General features: G+C 43.7%; 2 protein-coding genes across 2 annotated transcripts; one reads left to right on the top strand and one right to left on the bottom strand.

Moving 5' to 3' along the window:
- Window positions 1-1476: 1476 nt before the first annotated feature.
- Window positions 1477-1878, bottom strand: LOC112883323. Its single transcript, XM_025948603.1, has one exon. The coding sequence runs from the start codon at window positions 1692-1694 to the stop codon at window positions 1575-1577; it is 120 nt and encodes a 39-aa protein (XP_025804388.1). The 5' UTR covers window positions 1695-1878; the 3' UTR covers window positions 1477-1574.
- Window positions 1879-4487: 2609 nt separating this feature from the next.
- Window positions 4488-4820, top strand: LOC112883195. The gene has a single exon (XM_025948458.1). The coding sequence runs from the start codon at window positions 4570-4572 to the stop codon at window positions 4687-4689; it is 120 nt and encodes a 39-aa protein (XP_025804243.1). The 5' UTR covers window positions 4488-4569; the 3' UTR covers window positions 4690-4820.
- Window positions 4821-21463: the final 16643 nt, after the last annotated feature.

Genomic DNA, 21463 nt, shown 5'->3' with positions numbered 1-21463 from the left:
GTAAATTTGGATTGCTTGATCTAGCACGCACACATATATGGAATCCACTAAAAACGCATTACAATCTTTTTTAGTGGAAGCTGATTAAAACACTGCGTCTTTCTAAGTGGGAGCTGACTAAAACACAACAATGTCTTTTTTTTTGAGTGGGAGCCTAATCAGAGCAGAGATATTGGCTGAATCGTGTCAGATGTCAATTCAAATTCTTACTCACTGCAAGTGTGTTTGCTGCCAATTCTTGGTCACATGAAACTGCCCGGCTTCAGTGTGAGTGTGTGACATGGGGAATAAAGGGACTCATGGCCTGCACGTGCCTGATCGCCTTGGTACATGCGTGCGCGTGTGCGTGCGGTTTGTCCTCTTGTTAACTCGTTTGCTTCTGCTTGGTCACATCCGCTGCAGCTCTGCATATATCCTGTGTTGTTTTCTTCTGTTTCTGGCTCCTTAAGAAATGCAGGAGCAGCTGCTCTTCCCGGAAGACAAGGGCCCTGTATTCCTGATGAGTAATATTTTGCTCTCCATCTCAGGCTGCAGCAGGTTGATTACAAACTTTGTCCTATCTGTGGCTGCAATATCTTACTGTTTTGTGGCTGCTTAGGTATTTGTTAGAGCTGTGATGCGTACAATGCCCGCGTACATAAGGACAATCAAGGAGTGCTAATAGGCTTTGGTAGGCTGCAGCCTTTCTGCTAAGACATATATAGCCAGTGCAGATTCCATTTAGCAAGTACCAGTAGTATGCTTAGGCACTTGACTAATAATTGCCTTTTGGAAATTAATCTCTCTGACAGCCAAGTAAATTAGTTATTTTTCCTTACTAATGTAAATATGTAATGACAGGCAGCTGTCATGCTGTTTTGAGAAAAAAGTAATTAATTAGTTCCTTTGTGGACCTCCTGTCCATCCTTTGATATTGTGCAACCTTGAGCCTACTGCTTTATGATGGTTCAATCAAGTTAAAGTAATTTTAGTTTTCCATTTTCACAATTTTAGTTTTCCATTTTCCTGTCTGCTGGGCCAATGTTTATGTCTGTTTGTAGGAAAAATAGTGGTAGTACCAAGCATGATGGAAGAGCTACCGTATTAGCTTCCATTAACTTATTAGGGTTCGCTTTTCTAGGTGGCTGCAGTTCTTTTGTTCATAACTGAAAAATACAGAGTTATAATATTCATAAGCCATAAAAAGCCCCTTGAATATTAGAGAAAAAATGCAAGAGTTCCAGTGCACTGAAGAACAATTTGATTAACTCTGTTTGAATTCACCGAACCATTTCTAAGTACACATCTAGCTACAATACATAGCATGTACAAAAAATGGTAAACCACCATATCCCACTGCTATCTGGATAGCAGAAGGTAAAAAGTGTGGAGAAAAAAGAGAACAGAAGTTGCAAGTAATGAAACAAATGATAGAATGTCTCAGCCTGCCGAGCTTTGCTTAGTGCAAACTGGCACAGCCTTGAGAGTGCCTTCCTAGTTCTACTCCTGAGTCCTGACTAACAGTTGCCTAGCTATAAGTGTAACCTCCCCATGGACCCTTGACAGATTCCAAGGAGGGAAACACTGGACGGAGTTCAGTCGTGCCAGCAGAGGAGCATGACGATGCACCGGCGGATGATGTAGAGCCTGGCTCTGTGCTCTTTCAGCGCTCTGGCCACCTTCCCCTTCTGCTTGCTCTGGCTCACAGTCCTCATGGCTACAAGTTAACTTGATGAACTGGTGAGCAGTGATCAGAGCAGGCGGACACTTTGCTCTCTGATGATTTTGGCTAGAGCTTGCTGTGGTGCAGAACTGGGAAGGACGCTGGGGCTTTATAGAGAGGAGGCAAGCATGTAGCTCCCCTCCTCCCATGCATGCAACCTTGCTAATATTTCTTTTGCCTCCTTTATCTAATCTCAGGGGACAAATCTCTGAACCTGAATGTAGCTTATTATTCTTGTCGGCGACAAAAAGCTTGATCTCATTGACAGATAGGATTGTTTCAGATAACAGACAGCTCATCGTGCCTCTGCTCCCAGCATACGTGTCCAAATCTGCAGATTCAGCGGTTAAGCATGGTTGCAATGAAGGTTCAAGGTATCCGTCAGTGCTTCATGCGGCTGGTATCTAAATTTATCCCCTTAGTGTCTTGCTTTTCTTCTCCATGTTACACTTGGAAGGCTCACACCACTGTAAACTGTCTGCTTGATCTACTTGTGAGAGTAGTCGTGATCTTCTTGCATTTCCCATATCTTCTTGGAGTTGGCAGTAGTAACTAGTAACAATGCATACTACTGTACTTTATCCTGTTGTTGGTAGATTGTGCCGGCAAGGAGTTGGGAAACGTTCTTAGAGATGTAATATTCGAGTATCTTTGAGATTTCCTCATGTCGTCTCGATCCGTTCGGAAGCTGCTAGGAAGGATGGAATGAGTATCCGGATCATCCGTGCCGCCGGCGTATCTTTTGACTGGAAAGTACTTTTGAGTGTACTTGTTTTGGATGATTAATTAAGCCATAATCTTTTGTGGGTCTTGGGTTTAGGGTGCTTGTCTGTGGAGTCGTGGGCATTTTAGCCGTTTGATGTTGTATTATTTATTAGTGTATTTTCATGCCTTTTGCGTAATTGCCAGTCAAAAGCAAGACATGTACTTGATATATGTATTGGGTTTTCCTGCCTCTTGCCACTTGATAAGTTCTCCATATGTTAATTTTTGTGATTATCTTTGTTAAGGTCCTACCATGAATGATAATATTCTGGTTATGATTTTTTTTGTTTAGCATATGGATGTATTATGTTTGCTGGGCTTCAATACAGAACTTGATTCTATGGATTATGATTGGTGACAATAGGTGCATGCAACACTGGCTGACTTTGTGTTGAATCTTTTGGCTGAATGCTAGTCAAGCATGTGACATACCATGTCTCAATGCTGGTCATGTAGCACACAAGCACTGTCTCATGTTAACCAGCATTTAGGTCCTGGTCAATGGGTTGAATCTTAACCATGTGAGCATCTTTGGTTGCTTTCCTTATTTTCCCATCACTTGGCCTCCGGATTAAGATAATTGTGCATATTCAACACATGCTAAGTAAGCTTTTATGTATCATGGCGAGCTTATTTGCAAAAGGGAAGGAAAAGCATATGACCTGTAATTATCTGATTTCTGTTACCTGTACTTCCAGGTATGTACAATTGTATTACTCCTTGATTTACCTGTAGCTGTTAATAACATGTCCTAATTGACTCTTCCATTTTGTACACCATTTTGCTTTGTGCCAGTGTTGAAGATCTGCAAATGCTGTACTGGATCACGGTTACCGTTTGGTCTTGGACTTGCAGTTCAGTGCTTTTGATTCGTTGCCTAGTGCACCACTAGCGCTTTGGTTAATAATGTTCACTTTGTTAGTTTTGCTCTGTCTGCAGTGGCCCAATGCTAAGCTGTTGCTAGTCTAGTTTAGGGGCCTCTAATATGCCGTTTCAACCTGTTGAAAGGTTACGCTGATTAGATTAATTGATGAAGTTACTTTAGCTCTCTCTGCAATCAGTTCATCAATATCGCCTAGCGCCAACCAAAATGTTGTTGTTCTTGTGGAATGAGAACATGCAGTGCCAAGAGTCGGCTAAATCTGATAATGGCAATTTTCTATAGTGGATGTGATGTCCATGTTTACCATTTTATGTTACCTGGTTGACAGATGCATGCACTAGTATTCCTTGAATTGTGTTGACATGGATGATGCATCTCTGAATTCCTAACTAAGTGTTGTCTCCTCACAATTCCCCAATCTGTTGTTTTCAACATATGAAAATATGAAATGGAAATACAAACTCGCTCTACCTCTGCCTGGGGTGTGGGAGAAATTCTATTATATTCGTCAGGAACGTCCAAGCATGGATCTGATTGGAGTTGTTGTAGCCGATATGAACAATGCACATGACATATCTGCAGGTAAGGAGCAGAAACAAATTCTGTTATCGAGTCCATTCTCCAGTTGTTTTTCCATCTTCCAGCCTACTCCTACAGCCTGTCAATGAGTGCCCGTTTAGCAGTGTAAAGGGTTAACTGCATCCCTGAGCAACCCCAGCAGCAGCTTTTCAGGTAACCTTGAATGCTTGAGGGCCATGAACAGACCGCCTTGGTTCCATTAAACAATCCGTGAATCAATCTTGCTGCAGGCAAGCATGGATGGCCACTTGATCCTGTCCGCGGCGCGGCGCACGGTCCTCAATCATGGCGCGCTGCTCCTCAGCACCCATCAAGGGTCCATCCATGACCACATTACAATGCATGTAAGTATCCTATCTGCCCCTAAACCCTTATCCTAAGCAATAGAAAAAGAGCTGGAGCATGCACTTAGACTCAGAAGTGTCCCCTCTAAGGCACAAAAGTGTTGACTGCATGTGGGGTGGCTGGTGGGTGTATGTGGAAGTCTTGAGATCCCTGGCACTGTCTATATAAAGAAGCGCTGAATCACTGCCCAGCATCTCCACCCCATCACTAGCATCATCCCAAGGAGAGCACAGCTCAGCTCAGGAACTTAAACCTTTGCACAATTGCTTCGCTGAACCCCTAGGTGTTGGCAAACATGGAGAAAGGGAAGAAGCAGCAGCAGAGGGGGAAGCTGCAGAGGGTGCTGAGGGAGCAGAAGGCCAGGCTCTACATCATCCGCCGATGCGTCGTCATGCTCCTCTGCTGGAGTGACTGATCTTAAGGCTGAAGGCGCAATGCGACTTTCTGATCTTCTTTTTTCATCTTTTCCACCTTGCCATGTTTGTTGGGTGGATCTCATGATATGAAGGCTCTTTGTTTTCTTGCCTCTTGTGGAAGGCAAGGCTACGTGCATAGTGTTGTAAAGATGGAGAATGCTAGATGTTAATACAGACTAACAGATTCTTTTTTTTCTCTGGAATTTGAATCTGTCTGGCTTCTGAACTTTGAGATTACTTCAAACAATGATTCAGAAATCAGAATCGGTATATCCATTTAGCAACAATTTGTGTGCTTCTTCTGTATGCTACTTCTGATGTACAAAGCAAACATGGTGGACTGCATTGGTTCATTAAAAAAGAAGTGCACCTAAGGTTGCTTCAGATTGAATAATTAAAGTGCTGGCTTGCTTTACTACGGTTAACTGGGACAGACCACACAACCATAGTTTGATACACCACTTCCAAATTTTTCCAGTAAAGGACAACTGTTGCCTGTATTGAGTACTGTCAGTACAAGTACCGATAACTATTATATGCCAATTCCAATGTAGGAATTTGTCGTTTTGTTATTCATCAGTGAATGTATTTCCATTCATCAGCTCACCTGTCTAATTTCGAATATTTTTATAATTTCGCATATTGAGAGTTTGCATGTGAAAACTACAGAGTAGTTTATCGTGAAAAGTATTATTGCAGATTACAGGATTGCTATATCTTATTTGTATCATACAAACAAAGTTATGTTATAGGGTTGCCTCCGGGAGAGCTCTTGATTTTTTTTCTTTTGGGTAATAACTCCTAAATTTTGGGGCTTTCAAACATTAGCTCTAACCGTATATTTACATTTTGAAATATTTTTGACACCTTCTACACTCTTAGAAGCATTTGCCTTCAAATTTACTGCATTTTTCCTTATAGAGTATAAATAGTTCTTATATTAACATTCCTATAAGATTTTGCTACTCATAGCATTATTCATGTTTTTGTTACTGCTTTATCAGTGGAAGCTAGCGAGGTGAAAATTCCTTGGGAAGCTAGCATTAGGTAGCCGGTAGGCACCCCTCTGTAAGTTGACTTTACATTGAAGGTATTTCTCCTTTTGGGGCAGGTGTAATTTCTCTTCGTCTTGCGTATTTCTGTTCTCCGTGAAATGAAGTAGTGTTCATGCAGTTCTTTTTCTTAAAGCTAAAAGACCTTGTTCGTTGAAAAATATTCAGATTTTTTTTACAAAAAAAAAACAGATTTTAATATAAGTGTAGAACACCTCAGCAGATGAGGGATACATTCTAGATTCACTTTCATAGTATTCAGCGGTTGCATGTTCAAGGAATCGTCAATTTTGATCTTCGATGTGCATGTTGCACCTACCATATCTCCATGCCATGATGCTCCCACCACGCGCTATTTAAAACACAGACTGTTTTGAACTTGATAGATCAATAGAAGAATATGAGTTGCACTGATATATATTTTTTGAATGGTATGGGCTTCAGTGAACCCTTTGTACAATGTTGTAGCTAAGATCCTTTCTGAAATACCCTATAATATTAAGTAATACCATGTAAATATTAAGTAATGGAAAATAGTACAATAGTTTGCTTTATGTATCAAGCGCATATCAGGACCACTGCTTTTTTCTCTTTTTTAGAAAACAGACATATGCTGATATATAGCTTGCCGTGCATTTTGAAATTTTAAGTAGCTTTTGGTAAACGTGAATACAGCAAATCATGTTTCCTCTGAACTTTGTTCGAGATATTCCAACTTGATCCTCCCAATCTATATTTTTCACCGATACTCCATCCAAACACTTCCCACTCTGGGAGAGTGGACCATTGGACACTCGTAAATTGCACCTGATCCCCAATTAGAAACCAAGTTCCTGTTACAAGAAAACCTTTGACATTGATCCAGTCCAATGATCAGCCTGAAAACATTGTATCCACTGTTTAGTGCTTCATTAATCGCCTCTGGCTACAAACCAAACCAACCAGTTCCCAATGCATGCAAGATTAAGAGACCAGCACCGTGGGCTCAGTGCTCCTTGTCACCTCCATATCCCCATTGTTGTTGCCTTGCTGTGCAGCTAGCAGCATTCTTGCATGAACCATGTATGTGGTCCATGCATGCACTGGGCATGAATTCTGCTCCATTTTTTTAGCTTTTAACCCTCTGAAGAACTCTGAAAACATAGCAGCTGCAGAATCAGAAACATATGCCACATCTTGTGTATTCTTGTGTCTGGTATAGCAGTAGCATCTGTCATTCTTCATTCCTGGGTTCTGTCCCATCTTCTTTGTCTTTATCGTTTCCTCTGTCTTACAGACAGCTGAATGCAAAATCCTCTTACCGGTGCCTCAATTTTCACATTTTAGAGTCTTTTTGTCTCTTTCGTCACCAAGAATGTGCTTTATTTAATGAATGCGAAATCTTCTTACTGGTGCTTCAATTATTCATTTATTTGTGCTATTTTTTGTCAGACCCTTTTATACCAATAATGTGCTTTTACTTTCAAAAAGAACTCTAACATTAAATATTGGTTTATACGTCGAGGAGGCAAAATTCCTAATGATCACTGATTATAAGATCATTCTGCTGCACCCTTGCAACTGTACATCCTGTGGCAACTGAACATGCAAGCCCTGAAAACACTACATTCTTTTCTTTTGAGGAGAATACATCTTTTGTTTTCTTTCACTTCTTTGATCAAACAATATAGTTTATCTTTTCATAAGTCCCACAGATGCGTTTGATGTCTGAATATGGGGTAACTAGCTGCATCCTTGAAGCAGCACATGACATCCTGAGGACAAGCAAACAGTTACTTTTGTGTCTGGTTGATAACAGGAGAGCTACAAAAGGCAGTCAAATGATTCCGTGTTGGTACAGGCAGACTAAGCACTTGTTAAGCACCGGTTTTGGGAACGATGAATATGCTTTATTGGATATCTAAACAAAGTCATTTTGTGAACATCTCTGAAGAACATGGCTAGGTTCATGCTTTTTTGTCTGACAAATCTATATTTGCAAGTGGAACTGAAGTAACAATAAATGTATGCCAACTTTGCTTACAGCTTTGGCAGACAATGTGATTACCTCTTGTCGGTTAAGCATAACTGCATTGGGTAGTGATGCAAAGTTCTACTTTCTGTACTGCAATCTTTTTTTTTGCCTTTTATAGTGTTGTTGGTTTTAGCTCATAATCCACTAGTAGATCGGCGATAAGTCTGGGTCGTATCTCATACTACACCAAACAATTGCAATTTCATACTAGCATTATTGAATAATAGTATACAAGTATCAGAGTCATTTGTGGTGGTTGACCTGACAAATATGTACATTTGTCATGCACTTTTACTGAGCATCATTGGTCACCACCTATTAATGACCGGAATCGTACAATCAATTATCGAATGCGATGAGCCTGACTTTCTTTTCTTTTCTTTCTTCAGAACTTCTATATTCAGGATCGCCCTTGCTCTGACGTACTTTCTTTTTGGAAGGGTGTCTTTTCTTTTTACTCCCCTTTTTTACTTCACGAAATGACCAACCGCATAAGCATCTTACTCATACATTTAGGTAGCCATCATGATTAATTTCTTATATGCTTTCGTTCTCCATATCTCATACGAACAGCAGCTGCTCTCCTAGATTGTGTTTAAGATTCGTTTCATCAATCCAATCATACATCAGAACCAAAAAGGTGAGCAGGATCTAACCATTCCTTCAACGGAGGTTCATTTCTCATTTTTTTTCAAATGCTTTTGTTTAGAGCTTGCCTTTGCTTGTCTGCTTGGTTGCAGCTGATGTCAGCTTGAAATAGTGATAGTTAACATAATGCTCTGACTTTCTATACATACTTGTTTATTACGCATTGTCTTAGCTTCAGATCTTAGCTCTTACCCACCGTATTGACTTTGCAACAAATATTCACTTACCCACAAACATTTACAATCTCGCATTGCTTGGATCACCTGGGATAACATGTGGCGAGAGGCAAGTGACGCTCTGAATTAGTTTATGGCACTCTGCATTTCTATCAGAACATTAGGTTCTCAACTAGATTGCTGTTAAGATTCTTTTCATCAATCCAAACGTACAACAGAACCAAAAAAGATGAGAAGCAGCACGCATCCAAGCATTCCTTCGAAATAAAGTCCAAATGCAGGTCCATTGCACACATATCCATAGTTTATCAAGGTCATATGGTCAAATGATCTTGTTTGAAGCTTACATGTCTGCCGGGCAAACCTTTTGGGAGCAGGGTTTGAGTTGACATCAACTGGAGTGCAATTAATAATTGCTGACTTCGCATAACAAAGTGCGCAATGTTTAACTTCACCTGTTTGATCGGTCACTTAACAGTTTGTTTGGACATTTTTCTCAAAAAAAAACAGTTTGTTTGGACATAAAGTAGTCTCATTTCCTGTATCTCCTACTCACATCTTCGTCAATGATATGCACATTAGTATTTACTAGCTTATCAACCCGTGCTCCCGCACGGCCTAGTTAGAAATAGCAAATAATTATAATTATCTATCTTACGCTCTCTTTCAACTATTAAATACTCTAACACAATACTCTAAAGATACACATTTATCATTATCTAATTGTAATAATTGTGATAGGTTTAGTTAGTAGCTATTTTTTTTTTCATTTTTGCATCACACCTCCATATGTCTTTGATATGTATTTAATTGAACACTTTGTTTGAGCCATGTGAACAACATGAAAATTGATATTCTTATCTCTTCCCTCTTACATGAATATGTGGTAACACACATTATGGGTAGTATTTTTATATAAATAATAATATAAATAATATATTAATAATGATAGAAATAGTAATTTAGAATTTTATATCGATGCACTTTAAGATTTTGTTATAATTATATAATTTAGATTCAGATTTAAGGGTTACTTTAACTTTTAATAATGATATTATTGATAATTTATATGCAAATTTAGAGCGTTATTTGATAATATTTTTATAATGATATAGGTGGGTAGTTTATATGAAGATTAGGGGGTTACTTTAGATTATTTTTTATAATGGTAGAGGTGGGTAATTTAGATACAAGTTTAGGAGGTTACTTTAGTCTATTTTTATAATAGCAGAGGTGGGTAATTTATTAGGAAAGATAACAGATCCGATGGATATTATGGTTTGAGTTGCCGAATTGATGGCCGGATGTTTCTGATTTTTATGAGAATTTATAGAATTTTTCTATTCTTTTAACTGTTCACTTAGGATTCTAGGTAGCTTCACTTGGAGTCAAGTAATAGTAAGATAAGCCACGGTGAGAGGCTGTGGCAACGCAACGACAGCGAGGCCATGGGTGCATTGGTGGCCACAGAGTGCCACGTGCTTGAGGGGACGCGGTGTGAAGTTGATGATGCTGGTGTTGCAATGGAACAAGGGTGGCGCAAAGCTACTACGAGATCATGGCGAGATGCATGGTGATGATCCAAGGTGTCACGTGAACAGGTGCATCGGCAAAATTCCTTATGATCATTGAGTAAAAGACCATTCTTCTGCACCACTGAAGCAATACACCCTGGGGACAGGCACAAAGCAAGCACCAAACATGCAACATGTTACATGTCGATGATGCCACCGAACATGCAACATCTTAAACAAAATCTAGGAGAATGGTGAAACGTATAGCTAATCCGTTGCTCATTTTTGTCAAACGCCTTTATTTAGAGTTTGGTTGTCTGCCGGGCCTGCGTTTTGGGAGAAGGGTTTCAGTTGACTTTTACAAGAACTCGTAGTAATTAATAACAAACGCTCTGACTTTCTACAGACATTCTGTTTAGCGTTCAATGTCTTTACTTCATTCTAGTTCTTAACCTCTGTATTGACTTGGGAACCAAAATTTTACATATCTACATCTGCTAGTAAGTATATAATGTTTGCGTTTGCTAACTTGCCAGTAGAAAAATTCCATTCCACATGAGCATAACAATTAAAGAATAGTCGCTATAGTTGCATGATCGATTAATAAAAATATATGCATTCACCATGAATTTTAACTGAATATCAATACATTGCACTACGGGTTGTGAAATGCGATATGCTTGGTGATCAGTTATCAGTTGCTGACTGTATATTACCATTCCACAATCAGTTTTAGTTTAAAACCGATTGTTCAAATTTGTACATATATCTTTTATGTGTATATAAAAAATTATTTTTAAATTTGAATGATGTTAGCATACACGGTTTTAGCTTTAAACCTACTATACAAGTGTGATTGCTACCAACTGTAGGTAGCTATAACCAAGAACCAACAGTGCTAACATATAATTACAATCGATCGCCAACAGTGGTGATCCTATTTATGCCTTCAATCCAGCACCATCGGTTTGAGAACCGACGTGGCATGAAGATGCTTTAGAACCGTTCACTAGCACACTGAATGTCCATTGTATATGCAACTGATGAACTGAACCTATATTCTCAGCATCATATATTCTGTTGTGCTTTACTTTTCTTTATGAATATCTACATTTCTTCGATTTATCTTTCCAGGTTGAAGTATACTGTCTTAAGCACCTGTGATGACCAACCCCCATGAGCACTTTGCATACATTTAGGCATTACTTGGAAGACCTGGGATGTCATGTGGGGAGTGCCGCCATGGATTAGTTTATCAATATATTACAACACTCTGCATTTCTATCAGAACATTAACTTCTCTAGTAGATTGTGTTTAAGATTCTTTTCATCAATCCAAATGTACAACGGAACCAAAAAAGATGAGCACTTGCACACATCCAACTATTCCTTCAAAATGTTCAAATGCAGGTTCATTGCACATATACTTCGTATACCTATCTCATTTAGTCAACTAGTTTTGTTAAGAACTTGCTTGTCTGCTGGGAGTAGGATCGGAGTTGAGTTGACATAAAAAAGGAGTGGCAATTAACAATTGCTCTGAGTTTACAATATGCAATGTTTAATTTTAGCCTCATTTCTTAGTTGTTAGCCTTCTTGTTTGATCAACAGGGTAGCTTATTTGATCCAACACGTTGTTTAGAGTTTTCTTGTCTGTGTTTGCTTGCCTAGCCTGTCTATGGGGAGGATGGGTTCAGTAGCTTATTTAGTCAAATGGCTGACTTTGCTTGGTACATCACAAAACAAAACTGTAGCCTTTGACTTGGCTCTATTGACATTGGCTTACTTGAGTACCTTGCATTGGAGACTGAGAATTCTATTTTACACATGAAAAACAAAATTATTGCCCATATTAGCTTTGAACTTTATATCAGTGCCGTTGACACCAATAATATGATAATTCAATTTACATGACACAAGATGAGATTTTCTTTCTGTACAAACCAATGATACAATAGTTATCAGACATCAACCTCTAGGTTTGTGGGACCCCTTATCTCTCATTGTGGGCAGCCCCTGAACCTATATAAAGGGAGCTGAGCGTTCTTTCTATCTCTCTCTCAACTCTCGCAAATTCACACGTTGCACCTACACTCTTGCACTTGCAAGTGCCCCATTGTAAGCACTTGAGCATTCGAAAGCAAGGAACACGAGCTCGATCCTAGACTGGACGTAGGGCATTTGCCCAAAATAGTATAAACCCCTGTTTTTGAGTGCTAGCCACCGAGCTCCGAAGAAGCGTGGTGTATATTCACTAGCCGGTGTACGAAACACTGACAGTTGGCGCGCTAGGTAGGGAAAGTCACACATTCTCATCACTACGTGATCGTTTGATGTCATGTCCAGTGGCGGCGCTCTCGGTGGTTCCATCCGTTTCAGGAGCCTCGAGTTCGCTGATGCTGGAGGGGGTGAGCTCAAGCTCATCCCAAGATTTCGCCCCCCCCCCCCCCCCCCCCGCCCCCCACCACCAGGTTTTCCGCTTCGGAAGCCTAGACTTCGTGACCGATCGCCTCGGCCACCTGCAGCTCCATGGCGGGGACTCCACTCCACCACGGGCGCCGCCAGGGAGTCCCGCCTCCTGGGGGAGCGACTCCCCGGCTTTAGCCTCTTACACCCTCGCGCGTCTGATCGACACTCACCTTGATCTGAACCCCAAGCCCGAGGGTCACTGACACACCTTCTACACGCTTGCCAACATCCAATCCCAGCTCTTGGGAGAGGAGCCGATGCCCCCGGAGAGCACGGATTGAGGAACGTGACCAAGCTCTTCGAGCTGGAGCTGGCGGGGCGTGAGCGCCCACCACCGCCACCCAGCTCCGAGTTTGGCGAAGCGGCAGACTACGCTCCGCATCCATCCACGACCTCCTATGGGCGTCGTCGAGCAGCTCTAGCTCTGAGTCTGACTGCACTGGGTGCAGCCATCCCTTTTGTGAGTGCAACATGGTGCACGTCATGGAGGAAGGGCTGCAGGTCATGGAGGTGGAACCCCCCCCCCCCATGCTGTAGGAGCAGGAGGCCTACGAGCTCGAAATGACCGAGTAGGCTAAGGCCCGCAAATCCAACCTCGATAGAAACCAAACGCAGATCGACAGTGAGCGCACCAAGCTCAAGTGCCTGCAGACCACTCCCCCATCGCGATTGGAGCCCACGGCAGGGCCCGGCGCATTCATGATCAAATCTTGCACGACAAGACTGGTACGATGTACTTTCCTCATGCAAACCCAAACATCACCGCTGCTGCGATGATAATGCGCACCACCCCCATGCCAGAGGATGTCAAGGACCAGCGCGTTCACAGGGAGCTCTGCATCTTGTTGGAGGCTACCGCCATGAGCAGGCGCAAAAATTCCATCGAACCGCCCGTGGCAAGAGTCCGGCAGGCATCAGATCCATAACTGTCAGACCTGGGTCCATGGGACTACGCACATGGTATAGACTTTCTAGAATAAGGGATGAGGCATGTTCCATACCTTATCTCTATTATAACTACTCGGGTGTGAGTAGGACTAGTCGGAACAGAAGGAAACTATCCGAGTAGTACTCACAGGTAGGACTCCTAAGCTCGTATCTAGCTAGGATCTCTGTAACCCTGCCCCCCTCCAACTATATAAGGGTGGGCAGTGAACCCCTCCAAACCAATCCACATTTAAGACAATACAAATCACCATACAGCATGTAGGGTAATACGCTCATTGCGGCCTAAACCTGTCTAAATCTTTATGTTCCTTACACCTTCGGGGGAGATCATATCCACGCCGGTACAGTAGTAGGCCATGAAATCGACTAGAGCTTGAGAATTGATTGCTGTGCTTGGCATAAAGTCGATTGACAAAGCCCCCAGTTCCACTGCCCACTTAGATATACGGCCCGTGGTGTCTTGATTGTGTAGATATCGGCCAATGGGAAATCCGTAATCACGGTGATCTGGTACTCGTCGAAGTAATGGCGTAGCTTCCTTGATGTGATCAAGATGCCATAAAGAAGTTTCTGAACTGCCGGGTACCGTACCTTAGACTCCGAGAGTACCTCGCTGACGAAGTATACGGGCCTCTGCACTCCAAACGCATGGCCCTCCTCGCTGCGCTCGATGACGATGACACTGCTAATAACATGAGTTGTCACCGCAATATAAAGTAGAAGGTTTTCACCTGGCAGTGGTGCTGTGAGGTTCGGGGGTGACTGCAGGTGTTGTTTTAGATCCTGCAGGGCCCACTCGGCTTCTTTTGTCCATTAGAACTTGTCCTGGCGCTTCAAGAGTTTGAAAAAAGGTAGTCCTCTCTCCCCGAGTTGGGAGATGAACTTGTTGAGAGCTATCATGCATCCTGTTAGTTTCTGCACATCCTTGACTGTGGCAGGAGCCTCCATGTCAGTGATGGCTGAGATCTTTTTAGGATTAGCTTCAATACCCCGGTTGCTGACAATGAACCCGAGCAATTTCTCTAACGGTACTCTGAAGATGCACTTTGTCGGGTTGAGCTTCCATCGGAACTTCCTTAAGCTATTGAACGTTTCTTCCAAATCCACAATCAGGCCCTCGGGATTTCTGGACTTAATGACCACATCATCCACGTAGGTCTCAATGTTCCGATGTAGCTGATTGGTGAAGCACATTTGGATTGCGCGCTGATAGGTTGCACCTGCATTTTTCAACCCGAAAGACATAGTTTTGTAGGCGTATATTTCGAACGGGGTGATAAACGCGGTCTTGATTTGGTCTTCTTCCTTGAGCGCAATCCGGTGATACCCCGAATAGCAATCAAGGAAGCAGAGGAGCACACAACCTGCCGTCGAGTCGATGACTTGATCAATGAGAGGTAGCCCAAAGTGGTCCTTCGGGCAGTGCTTGTTGAGATCAGTGTAGTCGACACACATTCTCCATTCATTATTCTTTTTCTTTACAAGAACAGGATTAGCTACCCACTCTGGATGGATTACTTCTTTAATAAATCCAGCCACGAGAAGTTTAGCTATTTCCTTTTTTATTGCCTCTCTTTTGTCGGGAGCAAACCGGCGAAGGCGTTGCTTCTTCGGCACGGCTTGTGGGTATACATTAAGGATATGCTCGATCAGTCTCTTGGGCACCCCTGGCATATCCGACGGTTTCCACGCGAATATGTCTCGGTTAGCCCTCAGGAAGCTGACGAGCATGAATTCCTATTTCTCACCTAAGCCCGCACCAATGATGGCGGTCTTAGACGAGTCACCCTCCAGGAGCTGGATCGTCTTGAGAGCCACGTCGCCTGTCGACTTGATGCTTGACTGGCTCGCCTTCTTTGTTGGGATTTCCATCCCAACTTGGGAGAGTTGTTGCGCGGCCGCGAGTACTTCTCCTGAAGCATCTGGCACACGCGTAGTCGAAGCATAATGGATGGCCTTCTAGTTGCAGTCGTATGACTTCTTCAAGTTGCCTCGGAGAGTGAGTACCCCACTGCGACCTGGCATCTTGAGAAGTAGATACACGTAGTGTGGCACTGCCATAAACTTGGGAAGCGCTGGCATCCCCAGTATGGCATGGTATGAAGATTTGAAGTTGGTGACTTCGAACTTGATGAACTCGGTGCGGTAATTCTCCCTCGTACCGAAAGTGACTGGGAGAACCACCATGCCAAGTGGATGTGCAGCATTGCCTGGGACGATGCCGTAGAAAGGAGATTTGCTCAGGACGAGCATGTCCGTCAAGTCTAAGCCCATCTTCTTCAACGTGCTGGTGAAGATAAGGTTGAGACCGCTCCCGCCATCGATGAGTACTCGTGTGAGCTTGACTTCTGCTACCACCGGGTCCAAAACCAGAGGGAATTTGCCTGGCTCGGAGAAACTGGTCCACTGATCGTCACATGAGAAAGAGATGGGGACCTCCGACTATCTGAGTGGTCGTGGTACCGCCAGCTCAACGGACATGATCTTCCGCAGTAGCAGCTTTTGTTCCCTCTTGGAACAGATTTCTTCATCGCAGCCGAAGATGACGTCGATGGTTTTTGAAGCATCCTGGAACTTGGCATTGTCCGACTTGGTTTCTTGGTCGTCGTCCTCGGGTTCTTTGCCTGTTGACTTATTCTTCTTGTTGTTGCCAGGATTGTTGAACGTTCTTCAAAGTTGATAGCAGTCGATCGCCGCATGTCTGGAATTTGGGCACCATGGGCACTTCTTCTGCAAGAGCTTTTCGAATTGCTCCTGCATCGTCGTCTTCTTGCCGCGCGGGGGATGGTCCACAGCCACGACGAGGTCATCTAGCTTGCGTTTTCGGGAAGGACCCGAGTAGTCCCGCTGGCCTTTGTCTGGACGGTTGTCATTTGCGCGCTTCAGATTGAGGTCGTTGCACCTCGGGAATCGCTCGTGCATCTTCTCTTCTTGTTCGGACCAGTCGTGCATCATGTCACGTAGTCCGGCGATAGTTTTCGGCCTGTTCCGCCCAAAATCTCTGTAGATACCTGGGTCGGTGAGGCCATTGTAGAAGCAGTCGATGATGTCCTCCTCGGAGATGTTTGTAATGGTAGCCCGCACGTCGAAGAAATGGTGTGTGTATGACTGTAGGAGTTTCATTTCGTTCCTGCTTGCATTGGGCGAGGTCGTGTCGAGTACCTGCACAGGCAATCGCCCCCTGGAAGTTGTCGATGAAGACTTTCTTGAGGCCTTCCCAAGAGTCGATGGAGTTGTTGCTGAGGCTCTCCAGCCATGTGAGCGGCGCAGGTTCCAAAGCCATTAGGAAGTAGACGACTTTGGTGGTGTTGGAACCTCCTGTGACTTCAATGGCGGTGGAGTAGCAACGAAGCCACTACTGAGGGGCTTGCTTGCCGTCATACTTGGTGATGCCGATTGGCTTAAAGCCCTCAGGGTACTTGTAGCTGTTGAACCGTGCAGTGAAAGCTGGGAAGCGATCACTGCAATCAGAATCCTCATGTTCGACTGCTTCCCGCTCTCTGCACCTTGAATCAATTATGGATCGGACATCGCGTCCCTCATTGAGTTTCCGGCGCAGGTCTGTGTGAGGATTTGGATGGTTAGCTTGTCGAGGGTTGCCCGCTGGAGGTGGCTACTGCCTCCTGCCAGTGGCTTGGCTTCCGCGAGTCATGTCATTGTTGTTGCTCCACTGAGGTCGAGGACGGCCACCTGCCGTTCGACTATGAGCCTGGATGCGGCTCTCACCTACATGTTCATCTCCGACGGCCGACGCCGGGTTCTGCTGATCAAGCTGGATCCATGCCCTTTGCGTGTAGCGAAGTGCTTGGCACAGGTTTGGATCATTGCTGCGCTCGAGGATGGCAGTTACCCTGGTGATGTTGGCCACGGGGGGCCTGAAGCCCCTCTCGCTCACAACCGTGAATTCTGCATCCAGTTCTCGCTGCATAGATCGCATGCGCTCATTGACCCTCCTTCGCCGGACTGCGCGAGCTCTGTTCCTGGCCTGTCGTGCCTCACGGTCAGTGTCATTCTCGTCACTGGCGTTGGCTGTGTCCTCGTCTTCAGATATTCTGTCGAGTGCTCCGATGGGTATGAGGGCATCGTCTTCTCCCTCTTCTGCCATTAGCACTTGGTGTGATGCAAGTTCGTCAGAGGTTGTCTCGACTAGCTCATTTGATCCTTCCGCTATAGTGGCTAATGGCCTTCCTTCCTAAAAAGGCAAAGGCTCAATGTGTGCCACAAGTCGGTCTTCATGTCCGAGTAGATCAGACAGTTCCATCCCCTTCCAATGTACAAAACGTCCTTCCGGGGTGGTGGTGATCATCAGCCCGTTGTCGCCCAGGTGACCCGCAGCCCCCCGACACGCGGTGGCTCCAGGTTTCCTGACCTGGAGTAAGGAATCCAAATCCTTTTCCAATGTGGAGAGGGATTCAGAAACATTGGCCTCCGCCTCGGTTTCCTTGGCGGAACCATTGAACAACAGTTCGTCGAGATTGTCGGCGAATTCGTCAAGCCTTGCCGCGAGCGTCTTCAGCTTCATGATGTCGTCGACGGTGTGTCGACGGAAGTCACCTGCGCCGTCTGTGATGCAGACCCACGAGCCAAAGACCAAAGTCATGCCTTCGGGAAGCACGGGTCTGGTGAACGTGAATGATGCCATCGAGTTCGCCGGTGGATCTTTGATGCACCCCCCTACCTGGCACGCCAGGTGTCGGTGTTTTACCGGCTGCCCACCAAGGGGTATACCCAAGGTGGTAGTTTTTGGGTTGGGTGGCGCCGAGATCAGGAACTCGAAGGTGCAAGTAACACAAGATTTAGACAGGTTTGGGCCGCAATATGCGTAATACCCTACGCCCTGTTTGGTGGTTTTGTATTGCCTTGGATGTTGATGTGTTTTGATAGGGTCCCTACCCGCCCTTATATATCTGGGAGGACAGGGTTACATGAATCCTAGTCTGATACTAGCTTAGGAATCGTACTCGGATAAAACTCGAGTAGCTTCCTTCTGTATCGACTAGTTCTACTCTGCATGCGGGTAGAATACAATACATATAAGGTATTGGACATGTTCTATCCCCTATTCCTATATGGACTCCGTAATGTACACAGCCCCGTGGCCCCGGGTCTGACAGGAGGGTCTGTTTCATAAGGATGAAAAACAGGCTTAGGTGAAATCAACAAGGATACAAACTTCACCTCCTCGGGTAGGTCATGGTTAAGATAATGCTTTTCCATCGGAATTTCTGAGCAAGGGGAAGGAGTGGTGAAAGCAGTTTTTCCAAATTCATTATAGAGGCTCCCTTGTGATGACTTTTATTGGAGAAGCTTTTCTAAAGGGAAGCCTATGAGGAGATCAAAATCGAGGATGGGATAGATGTGAAAGTCTAGCTGAACCTTGATTTTGTCTATCTTGATCGGCACTGCCCTTGCAATCCCTCTACATTCAAAGATAAGTCCCGAGGGACTTTTGTAGAGTCTATTGGTTGGGACTAGAGGCATGCTTCCTATGAACCCTATGAACGTGTTCGTGAGAAACTTGGACATGATGCAAGCCTTGGTAGCAAGATTGTGAATGGCTTCTACGGCAGTTCCTCTTATAGAACAACAGATGATCGTGGAAGGTGAGCTAATTCGAATTGCTTCAGAAGAGCGTCTTACTTCCTCCGAACTTTCCTCCTTCATGGCCTTCTTGAGAAAAGATTTGCTGGGAGAAGAAAGGGATGTCGTAGGTCTCCTCTCACAGAGGTAAATCGAGGTGTCTCTAAGGATTTCATAAGGATCATCCTCGAATGGGAAAGAGAACATTGAAGGTTGAATTTCTTCTTACTTCGATGTTCGTGGTTCGAGAGAGGTTTCAACAGCTAAGGATGAGATGTGAAAGGGCTCAAGATTGGCTATTGAAGATCCTCGTAGCTTGACTCATGGTCCTGGAGGGGTTTAGTTTCTAAGATGGGGGAAGTGTTCTCTAGGATGCGATCAAGGATATCGTTCCCTTCTATTATAGTTTTATGTGCGAACGAACCTCCGGCAGTTATGTCGAGATATAGGGCAGATTCCTTGTCAAGACCCAAATAAAAGTCTAGTAACAACACATAGTTGGGTAAACACAAGTCTAGGCTAGAGTGTACTAAATCAGAGAACCTAGCCCAGGCTGCACCTATTGACTCCTTCTCGCACTGCTAAAAGCCGAGAATCTTCTTTTGTAGGGAGGTGATACGAGATATGGGGAAGAACGCAAGACAAAACTTGTCTCATAGTCTTTCCCAATCCCCATTCACATTTCCTATGGTATAAGCGTACCATTGCTTCGCCCTCTCTATGAGAGAGAAGGGAAACAATCTCCACTTTACCGTTTCCAGTGTCATGCCTAGGATTACCAAGCACGAACACAGTTGCTCGAACTCTCGTAGGTGGTGGTAAGGATTTTCATTATCATGCCCTGAGAAGGATTGCTCCCAAACCATGGCTATAAAGCCATGGCGGAGTTCATAGCCAGATGTGGTGATTGGTTTTGAGGAAGGTGGTGGCTCAAAGAACTCGCCCTTCGGAACAGAAAGTTTTTGGATAGAGATAGGCTCCATGGTAAAAAAGGAAGGGGATAAAAGAAAAGATAGGTAACAGAAAAATATAAACAAAAGAGAAAGGTAAAAGAAAGGGTACATGGGCAAACTAGGTTCGAAAATAACTACAGCAACCGTTCCCCAGCAACGGTGCCAGAAATACTTGTTGACATTTCTTAACGTCGCTACCAGGTTTATGTTCTCCGGCAACGGCGGCAGAAATGCTTATTGACATTTCTTAACATCGCTACCAGGTTTGTGTTCCCCGGCAACAGCGCCAGAAATGGTTGTTGGTATTTCTTAACGTTCATAGAAGAATCCGCAAGCGTACGGAGATACCGTTGTAGCACTTCACCCCGAGAGTATTCAGGGTATCGTAATTTCTCAAGGAATGGAGGTGGTCTTCTTAACAAGTTTTACCCTTGGAGAAAAGAAGATAGAATGGCCTGGGTAGTGTGGTTTATCTAAGGATAAGGGTCAAGGAAAGATAAATTGAGGCTACTATTCGTTTACATCAGGCATCGATCTGACCCTGGTCTGTCAAGTACCTCTGGCTATTAGCACTACTCCGAACCCGGATGTGGGGGACTTCACTAACCACGAAGCAGCTTCGTAGCGGACGAAACAGGGCTGTCACCACCTGCCGTCTACCCCTGCAATACCGTGGGGCTCGCAGCAAACAAAGGTAATCTAGGGCCTAAACACCACGTTTATGCCGTCGACTACTACTCTAGCGTCGATCAGGGTTATCCCATCTTTATCAGGGGCCCTCTATGTAATATTCAGGTATTTAGAATTTTAAACATTAGATTTTAGTGTTAAGTGTGCATGTTTGATCCTTGTGTATGTGTGCCAAATTTAACTGCAAAGGGAGAAAGGGCATTTATGTAATATTGAAAAATATGGGCCCTTTAGTGTTAATTAGGTAAGAATGGGAGTTAGCATAAAAACCTAAGAAAAATGTAACACTAGGTGTCAAATTTGTATCCCCATAGGAAAGAAATTGCAAAAGATAGGTTAAATTCTAAGAAAAATGGGTCTTTGTGTGAAAATATGGACCTAAATGTGATTAATGCAAACATATGGGTCCTTTTATGCAAGATAATCGAAGTATAAGAGTAACTTATAAAGTTTACTTAGGACTAAAATGTAAGAATGCAAGTCATCATGACAATCCATGAAAACTTGCAAATGTGTCCAAAATGACATGAAATCCACCTTAGTAAGGACAAAAGTAATTCAAATACAACCTTTGCTCAAAATTTAATATGTAAAGCTACAAGCTTTGGGTTTTTGAACTTGAGCCCTAAAACAATGTTGTAGAGTTTGAAAAGCTCTCCAACTTTTATTTTGGGCATTTTCTCATCAAACCTCTAGATCAGTGGGAAATCTTTCTTTACCAAGAGGTCT

This window comes from Panicum hallii, chromosome 2, assembly GCF_002211085.1.
Source record: "Panicum hallii strain FIL2 chromosome 2, PHallii_v3.1, whole genome shotgun sequence".
NCBI lineage: Eukaryota > Viridiplantae > Streptophyta > Magnoliopsida > Poales > Poaceae > Panicum > Panicum hallii.
Note: the sequence above shows the minus strand (reverse complement) of the source record. Positions and strands in the feature narration are given on the sequence as shown.

What these genes read in the sequence shown, in the direction of transcription:
- LOC112883323 (XM_025948603.1), bottom strand. Translation starts at nt 1,694, where the DNA reads ATGAGGACTGTGAGCCAGAGCAAGCAGAAGGGGAAGGTGGCCAGAGCG.
- LOC112883195 (XM_025948458.1), top strand. Translation starts at nt 4,570, where the DNA reads ATGGAGAAAGGGAAGAAGCAGCAGCAGAGGGGGAAGCTGCAGAGGGTG.